Source organism: Ambystoma mexicanum, chromosome 5p (assembly GCF_040938575.1).
Source record: "Ambystoma mexicanum isolate Mex_15411 chromosome 5p, UKY_AmexF1_1, whole genome shotgun sequence".
Lineage (NCBI taxonomy): Eukaryota > Metazoa > Chordata > Amphibia > Caudata > Ambystomatidae > Ambystoma > Ambystoma mexicanum.
Window position 1 is genome coordinate 1,119,417,068 of NC_090930.1, and position 15,112 is coordinate 1,119,432,179.

The 15,112-nt window shown below is 45.2% G+C and overlaps 1 protein-coding gene across 2 annotated transcripts in view; it reads right to left on the reverse strand.

The window, feature by feature from the left end:
- CAP2 (cyclase associated actin cytoskeleton regulatory protein 2) overlaps window positions 1–15,112 on the reverse strand; it is a 1,372,251-nt gene that overhangs the window by 447,125 nt on the left and 910,014 nt on the right. For both annotated transcript variants that reach the window (XM_069613602.1, XM_069613603.1), the window contains one exon: window positions 14,462–14,645. In XM_069613602.1, the coding sequence (XP_069469703.1) occupies window positions 14,462–14,645 (184 nt within the window). The remainder of the gene's footprint in view (window positions 1–14,461; window positions 14,646–15,112) is intronic.

A 15,112-nucleotide genomic window follows, 5' to 3' on the forward strand; every position in this document is an offset into this window, starting at 1 on the left:
CACCATCAATATGACTGGAAATATTGTCCTGCGCCTAGCCTAGCGCTGCCCAGTACGACCCATGACTGCACACATTCCTTGCTTTACTGCCCCGTGCCTCTGCCTAGCACTGCCCAGTGTTGCCTTTATTTGCATATTCTGCCCTGTGCCTCGCCTTATGTTGCCAAGTACGTCCTATGACTGCACATATGAATGATGTCTCTGCATGTCTTATTATAACTGGTTTTCTTGCCTTACTGCGCCATTTAGCGCCTACTGCCCAGTAGCATTATTACACTATGTACTTTACCTAAGGTGTACTACTACACTCAATGGCTGCATCGCACCCAAATGTATAACTTCGAAATTAGGTGCCACTCACTATACGCCACCCAACGGCGCTCCCTCAAATCTTAGGAATTACACTACTGCATTCTAGCTAAACTGTGTACTCTATAATTTAGATGCTACCCTGATGTGCCCTGTGCCCATAACTACATTAGCCTATTTATATTCAGCATTGACGAGCCTAGAGGTGTCCTGCGCCCAGAATTGCATATAGCCCATCTGTGATTGCTTTGACTAGCCTAGAGGTGCCCTGCGCCCAGAATTGCATTTGACTAGCCTAGAGGTGCCCTGCGCCCAGAATTGCATTTAGCCCATCTGCGATAGCATTGACTAGCCTAGAGGTGCCCTGCGCCCAGAATTGCATTTAGCCCATGTGTGATTGCACTGAATAGCCTAGAGGCGCCCTGCGCCCAGAATTGCATTTAGCCCATCTGTGATTGCATTGACTAGCCTAGAGGTGTCCCGCGCCCAGAATTGCATTTAGCCCATCTGTGATTGCATTGACTAGCCTAGAGGTGCCCCGCGCCCAGAATTGCATTTAGCCCATCTGTGATTGCATTGACTAGCCTACAGGTGCCCCGCGCTCAGAATTGCATTTAGCCCATCTGTGATTGCATTGACTAGCCTAGAGGTGCCCCGCGCCCAGAATTACATTTAGCCCATCTGTAATTGCATTGACTAGCCTAGAGGTGCCCCGCGCCCAGAATTACATTTAGTCCATCTGTAATTGCATTGACTAGCCTAGAGGTGCCCTGCGCCCAGAATTGCATTTAGCCCATCTGTGATTGCATTGACTAGCCTAGAGGTGCCCCGCGCCCAGAATTGCATTTAGCCCATCTGTAATTGCATTGACTAGCCTAGAGTTGCCGCGCGCCCAGAATTGCATTTAGCCCATCTGTGATTGCATTGACTAGCCTAGAGGTGTCCTGCGCCCAGAATTGCATTTAGCCCATCTGTGATTGCATTGACTAGCCTAGAGGTGCCCTGCGCCCAGAGTTGCATTTGCCCATCTGTGGTGTGCTACTGCCCCTGCACTCATACTGCTGCTTTTTCATAACCAGGTGCTTCACGATTGTATGCTAACCGCCAACAACCACCCTGCACCTATCCTATCCCACCCACGTACACAATGTATATCCATATGATCTATACTATGCTACTTAGATCAATTCTTTATACTATGAATATCCAATACCCGACCATGGTACCAAACTCACTTACACACGAGTCCCTACCTAATTTTCACAAACCAACTGATATGATCTATGCACCCTGCACTGTCCTCCAGAGGAACCTCAAACTACGTGCTAGGCTCCCAAGGATTTATGACCCTTTAACCAAATCAGCCCACAGCAAGGCTACTACTAGCCCCCACAGCCACTCCCAGCACCCTCTTCAACTAAACAGTATACTCTATCGTGAACCTATCTACGCCCAGAAAGACACGCATAAATCCTCACTAACACTTTTAAAACCAGTACAACCTGAGAACAAGGGAGCACTGATAAACACCCGCTCCATGGTAGCCCACGCTACAGACATTGCCGACCTACTCTACAATGAAGACTTGGACTTCTTAGCCATTACTGAATCCTGGCTAAATCCAACAGCAGGCCCCGCAATTATGTTAGCCATACCAGATGACTATACTCTACTAAGACTCGATCGTACCACCTCTTGAGGCGGAGGTCTTGCCATTATAGCTAAAACTAAATTCCCTCGGACCATTGAGTCACCAGCCAACATAGGATCTTGTGAATCCTTAACTGCAAAGTTATCCTTATCTAATACACAATCCATCTCCATTCACCTTATTTACCGACCACCTGGCCCCTTAGGGTCATTGGAAGAAGACCTCACAAATATCCTATCAAATAAACTCAAGAACTCCTCACAAAGTATCGTATTAGGAGACTTTAACCTTGGTTTTAGCGACCCCGCGGATGCTAACGCCACAATAATTAACAATACCTTAGAGGAACTGGGCTTTACCCAGAAGATCACAGAGCCCACTCATACCAAAGGTAGAACCCTGGACTGGCTAGCTGTGCACAATTGCCCAGTCCTGATCTCCTCTATACTTCCACAGCCCTGGACAGACCATTACCTGATCTCGTTCACCCTAGAGGCGACACCAGCGCAAATTGACAGTATTGCTCCAGCTGTTCAGACTAGAAATAAAAAGAACATCACCCCTGAAAATTTGATCCCATTAAACGCACCGACCTTGAATGCCATTCCGGACCACACAGATCCCTTAATGATGGTAGACATATATAATAGAGTCAGGCTTTCATCTCTTGATGCCATAGCCCTACTCAAGTTAAAAAAGAGCAAACCTAGAAAACACATCAATGCCTGGTTTTCTCCTCATCTTAAAGCCCTCAGACAGGAAAAGCGACGCTGTGAAAAAATTTGGAGATCACTTCCCTCAGAAAAAAATAAGAAAAACTTGAATAGACTAGCTTCCCATTATAAAAAAGAAATCATCCTGGCCAAACAAACGTCCTACAGTACTCGAATCTCACAAGCCAAATCGAACACCAGAGATCTCTTTACAATACTAAAAGAGGTTGAATCTCCCATCCAAGCTCCTGACTCGTGCCTCAAGGATAAAAACTGGTGCACGGGTATACAAAATGCCTTAGCTAACAAAATCTCCCCTCTCAAGACAAAGATAAAGATAAACATTAAAGATTCCCTTCTCTCTTCCACCAAACCTAGTATCCCCACCCCTAAAAAGATGCACCCAACTCAGACACACCCCCCTGTGCACATTCCTCATTTTAACTTCCACAGAGTATCCACCAAAGAGGTAGAAAAGGTCATTCTCACCCTCAAACCTTCGAACTGCCATGGGGACCTATGCCCCGCACAATTGATAAAGGATGCGGCTCGTGATCTCGCACCATTTATTACCAAACTAATAAATGCGTCATTCACATCAGGCAGCGTACCTAACAATCTGAAACAATCATGGATCCTCCCCCTGCTCAAGAAAACGAATCTAGATCCCTCTACTCCCACTAATTACCGCCCTATCACTACAGTACCGTTCCTTCTTAAAATCCTCAACAAAATAGCATACCAACAAATCCAACATTACCTTGAGCACTTCCATCTCTTAGGAGTCAGACAATCGGGCTTCAGGCCTCAACACGGCACCGAAACCGCACTCATAGATCTTAAGGCACAGATAGATGAGCTGAGAGATCAGAGTAAGGTGGCACTACTGCTACTTCTTGATCTCTCGTCGACCACGAGATCCTATGCGACCACCTTCAAAAAGCCGCTCACTTCTCTCAAGAGGCAAATGACTGGATCCAATCCTTTCTAAATAACCGCACGATGAGAGTATTTTCCCTTCTAGCAGCAGCCGACCCATCACCTGTGGCGTGCCTCAGGGATCTTGCGACTCCCCGACCCTGTACAACATCTTCACGAAGCTCCTTTTTGATGATCTAGATGGTCTGGGTATCACCTACACTAATTATGCCGATGATACCCAGATCCTCATCCCGTTGACGGGGGATTATGACAAGGATTTGGCCTTTGTCAACAAAGTGTACCTCATCATCCAGACATGGATGGCCTCACACGGTCTATGCCTGAATGATGACAAAACAGAACTCCTCATTCTAGGGTCCGCACATAACCTTAACAAACTAGATCAAAACTACTCCTCCTTCGTAATTGACAACAATAAGATCACGTTAGCCAAGGAGGTCAAAACCCTTGGCTTCTACCTAGACTCCACTCTCACCTTTAAAAAACAAGTTAATGCTATGGCATCCGCCACATCTTATACATGCAAACTCATCAGAGCAGCCAAACCTTTTCTCTCTCCGTCTAACTGTATCACCCTAGCCAGGGCTCTGATCTTGTCCAAGTTGGACTACTGCAACACACTTTATGTAGGATGCAACAAATATATTACGAACAAAATTCAGATCCTTCAAAATAACGCCCTAAGAGCGGCCCTCAGTATCCCAAAGAAAGCCCACATTTCTGATTCTAGAAGGTCTGTCAACTGGCTTTCTACCAAAGGCAAAATATTCCTAAAATCGGTTTCCCTGACCCACAAATGCCTCCACCAAGCAGCCCCTCAATACCTTATCACTAGATTCACCAGACCTACCTCCTCTCGCCCCTCTAGAATGACCAACTCCAATCTCCTCCTGGTGCCCAGGTTTAAACGCTCTATGTCGGGTGGGAATAGCTTTCATGTTAAAGAAGCAGAATACTGGAACTCCCTTCCACCTCCTTGCAGGGAGGACCTCCCCTACCGCCTATTCAGAACTAAGACCATCCACTGGCTCAAGACTCACGACACATAACAACCTCATGCTCTCTTGCTGCCCTGATGCTCCACCACTATGATTGTAAATATGTATATTTAGGTTGTCAACTGTTCAGTGTAGATACCTTCCATGAGACAACCGATGTATTGTATATAGTATTGCCTATATTGTATATTTCTGTAACCTATGCCTCATTGGCGTGCATTGTTTCTTTTTAACGTGTCCAGCATTGTAACCACGGCTGGACTTCATTCCCCTGCATGTAACCAAGCTTTGCAATCCTCTTGTTGCCTCTGCGCCTTGCTACCGCTTTAGGGGTTAGGTGCGCAATATAAATAAATAAATACCAAATACCAATACCAAGAGTTGGTTGGACTGTACAATACATGGGAACATTTTGAGATTTGTGGGTATAGATGTAGATGTCCTGCTGTTGTTTGAAGTGCTGTTTCAAAGTAAAAGTCTGACCTTGTATTTAAAATATAAGTAATGTAAAGGTTAAACATCACAGTTCTACATTGTGCGACATACTTTGCAGTTGGTTCTCCTGGTAGTAATAAGTGTGCAGCACAATGCCATCAAAGACGCATGATAACTCTTACCCTCCTTAAGGAAACATTAGTTGGGAAAAGACATTTTTCGTCATCTTTCCTGAAATGATCCAGGGGGAAGGGAACTACCCTCTGCATCCAAGGACTTCGCCTTTGGAGAAACCATTTTTGTTGGATTTGTTTATATCACCTTTGAACGTTTTGGTTAAACATAAGCCAGAGACACTTTTTCCTTACACTTCTTAGTCGTTCGTTTTTATTGTGAGGATCAGAACTGTTTTGGACACAAGGACAGTTTATATAATTTTGATGACAAGACCTACTGATCTTGAGTTTTAGTTTCCTGGGCAGGGAAACGTTCATTAGGATAGGGACAGGGAGGACTTCATCCAACCCTTTTCTTTTATTAAAGATGTCTGATGTTGAAAAGACCATCACTTTGTGTCTGTCTAATTTTAAATCCCTCACATCACCCAATTTCAGAATCTGAGTGCAGGAATCGTCTGGCTGTAGGAGACTGATCTTTGTACACCGGATGAATGCTACCTCCATAACAAATACTTTCCGCTTCAGTTCTTTGCTGGTTGCGGAGAGAAAAAATGCCTAAATGCCATCAAAGAGATGTTTTTGAAAAATAACAGATTCAGAAAGATCCTGGTGCCAGACATATAATGGTAAAGGGATTGCTTTTTGGATGCATCACCCTGATAACTGTATATGCCTAATGAAAAACAGGAGGATTTATTTTTGGAACTCCTCCTCTGGATCACTGCATCTCAAGATAATTACAGACAACAGATTCAAAGTTCAAAATAAAACAATTTTATTGATTCCAACTTAATCACCATACAGTGCAACAACAAGGAGTTTCAATTCTCTTGTACATTTTGTTATTTTCTCCCTCCCCACCCATGCCACCCCCCCTTCCCGAGCCTATGACACAGTTTAGCCTTCCTCAACTCCATCTATGGGCGTCTCTCCCTCTGCTGGGCTGTCACCCTCAGCGCTCACTTGGCTAGACACGGACAGTGTAGCTACTAGATGCTTCCAGGCCATCAAAGTGTTCGCCTCTTCCTCCCCCCTCTGTTTACTGCTTCATTCCATACTACTGTTTCCGCATCTGCCCATTTCTGGAGATCACGCCACCAGGCTTCTACTTTCGGTCTGTTACATTCTTTCCAGCTCATTGCTATCCTGCGTTTTGCTAGTACATATGCCAAGCCTTTGAATTTACTCACGTGTTTAAGTTTACGCGACCAGAGGAACCCCCCCTACCATGCCGCCCACAGGGAGTTCACATCTAGATTAATCTCTTTCCTGGCCCTGAGGTGGGCCACTTCCCCCCCAGAACCTCCCTATTTCAGGGCATGCCCAGAACATATGTACCATTCCTGCGCTCACCTCCCCGCATTTTGGGCATGTCTGCGTTCTGGCGTTTTTAAACTTGGCAATCTTCTTCGGGGTCATGTAAGCTCTGTGGGTGACATATAGCTGAATCTGTTGCAACCTCACGTTCCTTGATACTTTCTTATGGTATCCATGTACCCTGACCCACAGCCCATCCCCCATTAATTCCCCAGCTCTTCCTCCCAATATCGTCTCGTTTGGATCGTCTCATTCCCAACCTTACACGTCAATAGTTTGTATATTCGGGAGACCTCATGACCCCCATCTGACACATCATGAAATGTTTCTATGATAGTATCGGGCTGTCAGGTTAACTCTGCCTCTGACCACGTACCTGTAATGATTTTCACAAACCTAACGTATGTGATATATTGTCCCGATGCAATTCTGTGTCCTCCCTCAGTGTTACAAACTCCATCACTTTCCCGTCTTGCCACACATACCCCAGGGTCGCAATATACCCACTGGTTCCCATTGCCTTCTGACGGTCTTCCTCATCTGTTCGTCCATCCCTTCCAGGGCCACTAGCGGCATCTGTGGGGAACACGTGAACGGATTCCCCATTACCTGGAAGGCTCTCCACCACATCTTTCTACCCAAATCCAGCAGTCTAGTCCCTTCTTCCCGCTGCAATCTTGACAACCACATCCATCCATTCAGGAAATAGGGAGTGCACTCGGCTCTCAACAGTTTGGACTCTGGTGTAGGATCCTCCGATAACCACCTCGCCACATAGTGAAGTTGGCTAGTCAAGTAGCATACTTCGAAGTTAGGCAATCTGATGCCCCCTTGTTCATATGGGTTTTGTAACTTCCATAATGCTATCCTATTCATTGAGTTATGCCATATGAACCCTCTGCATATACTCTGAACTCTGGCGAAGGACCGTTTGGCTATCATATATGGGATGTTCGCAAAGTAGTGTAATAACCTGGGCAGCACGACCATCTTCAATAATGCAACTCTCCCCATAATCGTCAAAGGTAACTTGGCCCAAAACATCATGCATTTTTCGATTTTAGACATTCCCTTCTCTGTGTTGTGCTTGAAATAAAACACTTTATTAACTTAAATGCCAGGATGGAAAAAGGCCTAACTTGCCCCATGCTAAGGTGGAATTTCCCTACCTAAATAAAACAAAGGAAAGTGAGTCAAAGAGTTCAACTTAAAAGTCTGTGTCCAAAACCTATACTTGCCCTCACAACTAGATCTATACAATGTGTAGGAATATCAGCAACCAAAGAAAGTGTTCAAAATAGCATTCTGAGCTTCTTGCAGCTCGCTGCTTTCTCCCAGCTCCCTTTCCCAAGTGTAAAACAGTTCCACAAAAAGTCTAAAACATTACCTTCCTCAGGTTCAAGGTGATACAGTTTTAAACAATCCTCTGGGTTCCCTTTCCTAAGTTCCAAATAACACAGTTCAAACGCAAAAGGGTTTTAAGGCTCTGTCCTCAAGACAACAAGTGTAGTTCCTCAAGTCTCAGGGTTCCCTTCCCTAAGGCTTTAACTTCACTATCACAATGTCTTTGCCTTCTTATGACTGTCGCGCTTGCACTCTTTTCCATAAACTGTTTTCTTGTGGGCATCTTGGCTGTTCTCTATACTTCCTTGGCCCATAAAACTTTGTTTCCTTTCTTTATATTATATGTTTAACTTCAGGGTTTCTTTTCATTCTGCTCTCAATATGCATTCATGTCGTTTGAAGCTTTCGTTCAATTCAGGATTCAATACACCTTTGTTTCGTTTATGTTTTATACAGTTCTATCTTCAATGTGCCTTTAGTTTGCTTAATTTTAAAGTTCAGTTTGGAATTCAACATGCAGTGGCTTTGCTTAGTTAAATTTTTATTCAGCTCGGTTTACAATGTGCATTAGTTTTGCTTAAGGTTCAGCTTCTATTCAGCCCGGTGTTCAGTATTCATTTGTTTTACTTCAACTAAAATGCTCAGCACTCAGAGACTTTTGAAAACGGTCTTCCTGAGACACGCGACCACTCTGATACAATGTATTCCTTCTTGTGCTTTAACAATCAACATTGGAAATGTTCTTAATCAGACACTTTTGAAAATGCTCTCTCTGAGACACGCAACCACTCCAATACAAAGTATACTTCAACAATGGAAATATTCAGACACTCAAGTATCAAGTTATACTGGGTTTCTCATCTGACCGAAACCTACTGGTCTCCACAGAACTTTCACTGCAATGTGGAGCAAACATGCTTCTGCTGTCAGCGGTCTAACTCCTGCCCCTCAGACACTCCTGTGTTGGCTCATTGATTATGGAACAAGCACTTCTGATCAAAGGCAAAGGGACGGCACGTCCACACAGCTCCCTTCTCTGCCCTCAGTCTGCTCCATGGAGCCTCAGCACACACGCCACGCTTCATGAGACTGCCTCTCTGCAGTCCCCAGCGTCTGTGTGCTGCATACAGCGGACCGAATCACAGCAGTTCCCTCCAGCATCTCGCCTCTCCCAAAACAAGGTTCCCAGCTGGTAAAACTGGCTTCCCTGCTGCTTCTCCCTGTGTTGCTTTCTCTTTCTCATTCTCATTTTACAACTGCAAACCTTTAACAGATTGCAGGAGTGCTTTCCCAATTCAATTTGCCTGAGCATGATTAAGGGAACATGTCTGACATTCACAACACTTTGCAGGCATCTTCTTTGTCCCAGTACTAAAGTGGTGAAATGGTTAAGTGTTACTCTCAGCTGCCTCTTCCTCATCTCAGTACAATCAAGTGTCACATGAGGGGAAATGAGGGAGCAAGTCATCAATAGGGAAAGGGGATACCATGTCTCGCCTGGGTGCACCCTGCTCTCTCACTCTCCTTCAGTGTCTTTGAGACTTATACCTCTTGACGCTACTCTGACCAAAGGAAATGGGGTAACAACAACCTACAAAGGTTTCTGGGACTACGGGTTTATTATGGAATGGAAAGGGGAAATATCGCGTCTCGCTCAGGGTCGACCTCTCCCAATCCCCAAGGAACCCCCACACAGGTGATCCTTTCTCGCTTCTCCACCCCCAAGGGGAGTAGATGTAAGGACACCCTCAAGTTTCACACACTTCCCCAAATCTGTTTTAGGAAGGCGATCCTCTGTGTGAGATTTCTTAGGAAACTCTGCCTCTTGGCAGCTTGCCGATTCCGACATCCGGGGGAGAAGGACTATACTTTCTATTCAAATGTTTATCGGGGCTACTCAAGAATTGATTTGATGCTGCTTTAGGCCCAACTCATCCCTTATTTGTCCAAAGTGTCAATTGGCCTCAAGGATCCCACTGAACATTCACCAGTTATTTTGCTGAGAATCGATTGGTTGGAACCTCCTCCGAAGCTGCCATAATATTTGAATAACGGTCTCTTCAGGGACCTAGTAATAAGTGCGACGGGGCAGCCCGCCACAAATAACCACTCTGCCTCTGATTTCAAGTCCAAGCATCTTTATTGGAGACTATAAGCAGACCGGCTGCAGAATCTTAGAATGGTCTACAGGACCCATCAGGATTTTAGGGAAGTTTGGCGCTAGGGCCGTCCCTCGCTTTCTATTTCCCGCTGGTTTACCCCACCCTAGCCCAGGTGTCCCTAAATGGGACAACAAACAAAAAAAGAAAAAATATGAGCACATACAGATGCAAAGTATAAATATTGCACTCCATATTGAGGAAACAAGTGTACTACATGTGACAAATCCAGGGAAGTTGTCCTTTCTCCCCAAGGGGAGCTACCCACTTTGGACTAGGTAGGTGACCCCGTTAAGCAATGCCATGCAAGGGACCGGCGAGATCCCATTGGGGTGTCCCCCACCCCTGTGGGGAGGACCGCCGAATTAGGTATTCCCATTCACATCCCCTCACTGCAAAAGTCCCCTGCATTCAGGTATATGGGAAATGAACAGGGTAGACGTGTGCAGGGCCCCTTTAAGGTGGATTGCTTGGTCTCTGACATCCATCTATTGTAACCTTATTATGAAACCCAGAACCAATGGGATACACCAGCAGGTCAAGAGAAATGACTAGCTGAGGTGTGAAACATGCCGGCTTGCACTGCGGCACAAAGGAGGAAGTCCAACCCCCTTAAGAGGAGCCGAACAGGACAGCCACTGGAGTTGGCAGGGACACGAAGCAGCCCGCGGAGCTCTGCCTCTTCACCGACAGTGGAGATTCCACCCGGACCGTCGGGAGAGGAAGGCATTTCCTGTAACAGAAGACTTACCAGCGTCCTGCTCTACGACATAGGGGGAAGAACAGAGGCAAGCAACGGACCGTGCATTCCAGAGCCAGGATAAGAACGTGAGTCTGTGCATGGCAGGGAGACCACCTCCATAACTGAGCCCCGACGATGGAGTAAAGGTACGCAGCGTTGCATGGATAGCAGGTGGAGGGCGGTGAAGCAGGTACACAGCCCATATGGGACTGAAGACCACAGGAGGGGGTAATAGAAACAGCCAGGGAAACTGCAACCAAAGTAGGGCCAAGCCAGCCCACAGCCCACACAGAACACACATTCAGATGACCCCAAAAGGGGGCAAGAGAAGCCTTAAGAGAAACCGTAACCAAAGTGGGGCCAAGCAGGAGGGGTTGAGATAAAGTATGACCAAATTCAGAACCCAAGTTGGGCTAAGCAAGCTCTTGGCCTAGCCATGGCCGAAAGAAGAATATCCAAACATGAACAAAAAGAGTTGTGTTTTCTAAATACCAAAGGGCACAAATCAGAGGAACACATTAGGTTTTAATACAACCTTGAGAACTTTTGGGACAAGCTGGTAAGATTTTTTGGCGCCAAAAGAACATTAAGGGACACTGTTTGTGGTGCTTGTTCATCTGAGAGATCATGCAAGCGCTGACATTGTGGGTAAAGTCTTCTTGCCTGAACAACCCTGCGCATCAACCCAGAGTGCCCTTTCTCAACCAAGTCTGCATCCTCTGTTTCTCTTACAGGGGGGTCATTAGTGTTTTTAATTAGTTCATTGCATTGATTGTTTTATTAAAGTTGCTATTTTTCTAGACATTTGATTGGACATTATTTTATTTTGCATCCACGATACGAAAGTTGTTTGGGGTGCTACGGTTATCAGTTTATATCCCTTCTGAAGATATAGCCTGTCTCTGCACACGTTACCAAAAGAGACAAAGGGGTATATGCGCCGGTTGGACCTATGATTGGGATCACTACTGGTTTAGTAGTAGTAAGGGGCTGAGTAGGCGGTGTGAAAAAACAGAGGGTGTTTCACAACCTAGTCCCCAGGGATCCCGTACTCAGGTGGCCATGGAAAGGCTGTCACTTTAGGATCCTGACCGTGGGGGTGGACAAGCGAGGGAGGATCACCTGGCCGGTGGTCCTCAGGGAGTGGGGAGAAGCACCGAATGGTGAGACATGGTATGCCCTTTTTCCACAACCCATCTAACCCCTAACCCTGCTTATTTGAATGGGAAACTACAACTCCCATAATTCCTCCACACTTTACTTTGCCAAAGGTACTGCACCAAGGTAGATCAGGAATGAGGCTAGAAGGATTACCTTGCCTGACTTTCATTGGTTATGCCCCTGTAATGAGGCCAGGCAGAGTCAGGCACGTTGTTCTAACAATGTACACTTGCCACTTGTTAACACTTCCTATGAAGATAAAAGGTGGCGTGCAAAGGCACACTTTGAGCGAGTCTGGGTACGAGAAGGAACAGCTCTTCAGAGGTAGAGACGAACCAGGATGTGGAAGGTGGAAGGCCAACGGGCTGATCAACAGTTAAGGGGATCAAGAGAAAGCTAGGCAAGATTTCCATGCATTCGCAAGGCCGTGAACATTTGAAAAGCAAAGCTGCGCGAGGAGAGGATAGAAACCTTCAAGCTGCCAGTAAGCAGCCTGCGACCCTCCCGGGTGAACGGCAGAGTTGGGGAGGAGCAGAAGAGGCGTTGGTAACTGCCTTGAGCTGTGGGGAAAAGATTAAAGAAATCCAATTAACATAGCTGGAGAGTTATCGAGGGAAACAAAAGTCTGGGTTGATGTTAAAAGAAAGTGACTGGGCCTCATCACAAGTTGGGTGGTATCCTGACTGGGATACTGCCTAACTTTATTTGCACTACCGCCCACCCGTCCGGCAGTATTACCACTGAATCACAGGTTGGGCAGTAAACATTTTTCCCCATTGGACCCAATGGGGAATTTTCGGAGCAATTACCACCAGCGGCATTACCGTGCAGTAATTGTGCCGAAAATCAGCATTTTCCTGGCATGTTTACCCCCAGCTATTAGTTGCGGGTAAACACACCAGACTCATGATTGGGCAGACCCTTGAACGCAGCAGTAACCCCATTACCACTGCATTTAAGGGCTACCGCCAACTCGTGATGAGGCCCACTGTAATTTGAAAGTTGATGGTTGTGCCGATAAAACATGAATGCAAAAGGACAATTGTTGAAAGATAAGGAAACAAAATAGCAGAGTGGTCCTTAAGTCTCACATTCGAAAGTCTCTGAAATGTAATGAAGCTGTGAAATAATTACAAGCGGCGATCAAAGGAAACCGCAATAAGGAACGAAAGTTGAATAAGAAGAAAGTGACATTTGTGAACTGTGAAATAAACCAAGAGGGCAACAAAAATAAATATAAGATCTTGAACAGGCCCAGCAGGCAAGTGAAAGAGAAAGAACACTACAAATAAGAACTACAAATACCAAGAGGCAATTGGTGTTGAATATGTACTCTGAAACTAGAAAAGAATAATAACTATATATACCAAGAGGTATTGGTATTGCGCATGAACTGTTGAAAAGGCCAGGAGGGCACAATAAAGAAAGCAGAATCCAAAGTGGCAAGAAGCATTGGTGCCACAAGATGTTGATTTTGAATTGAAGGATTGGTGAAAGAGAGGCTGAAGTGGTCATGCAGAGGTCTATGTAAATTCCTTGTAATTTCGACAGTCTTTGAAAGTGTAAAGATATGAGGTAAAATGTGGTGAAGGGAACCCCCACGAAGGAAACACAGGCTCGAGCCAGCAGAGGAAGCCTGTGCAGAGCTGTAAGAAATTGAGATTAAATGAACCGAGTATTGATGGCAAGGCGGGCAAAGCCTAAAGAAGTGATTGAACTATCAGAAGTTAAAAGCCCAACATTGAACTGTTCAATTGTACCAGTAATACAAAATGTGCAAAACTGACAGAACTGTGCATCCACCCATCCTTTTTTTAAAACATTTTTTTACAGACTCTAGTCTAGACCCTGTGGGGTTGAACCTGGGGGGAAGGGAGTTGGTGCTGAAGCCATTCTGACATTTCCTTTTGAGACACTATTTTCATTTTGTATTACCCCAACACATTTGTTGTAAGAAGGCCAAGTTTCGTATGTCTTTTTATTTTTTAGTATAGGCCTTTTTTAGGCAAGATTACCTACTGCCTGATATCATGCCTTCCTCACAGCGGTTTAGCCACTATTTGTCCTTAAACTCCTGTAGAGAAGTAGTCATTACGTCAAAGTATCCATGTGCAGACACCCCCAAATCCTTTATGGTACAGCAGAGGGAAAAGGTGAAAACCACCCAACCCTCACATATACCAACCACACGCCTTAGCAAAAAGCTTGTATTTGTTATTCTGTGGGGGATTCCCTGCAACCTTGGATTGTGGTTTTAACAATAATATGCTCAAAGAAGGTTATGCCACACTGCAAATTTCAATGGAATATCCAATTATTTCCATTTTCACATTCTGAAATTTAAACTTGCTGAAGGTTATAAACTGCAGCAAAATCCGGCATTGGCACAATACCCAAGCATGTGTAAAGCATTCATTGCAAGTTGTCATTGTGAGGCAATCCTCAGCAAGCATCTTCATCCAAAAAAAGTACCACATTCTCAATATTGCACTCAAAATGTGCTGGTCTCACCTTTTGTAATCTCTTCTCCCTGGTTCAGCTGGGCAAATAAGGCTGAGTGGTTTTTAGGAGAGTCGTCTCTTGCATGCTCTACATCAAACATGGGAGGTGGCCCGGGGGGTGGGGGAGGTGGAGGTGGCGGGCACTGACCACTTGGTATGGCTGGAAATGGAGGTAATGTGGATGCTGGAGGACCCTAGAAAAAATAGGAAAGAAATCACACTTAATGTTTTTGCAAGAATGTCAAGTAAGATTGAAACATCGCACAACCCTGTAAAATAAGGACACAACCCCTGCTGGCAACATGTGAGAAACAACATTTGTATCTGAAAGTGTTTTAACAGTTAATCCTTGAAGAAACTGAGTGGACAGTAATAAGCATGAGAAGACTATCGGTAGCAAGGGGATTCAAAAATATTGGGGGCACCATACCATTATTTTAATAGTATTTGTATTATGGAGTGAGTGCCTTTATCTCAAGCAATAATGCAAATGTAATGTTTGCATTTGCAAATAATAGAACAATATTTAGATTCATTGCAAAAGCAAACACTGGTGGTTTCCCTAATGCCTTGAACAGCACGGTGCATGGGAAAGGGTTGGCGAAGAAAACTCCCTTGCCTTCACTTAGGCACAGCTCATTCGGGGGGGGGGGGGGGAATC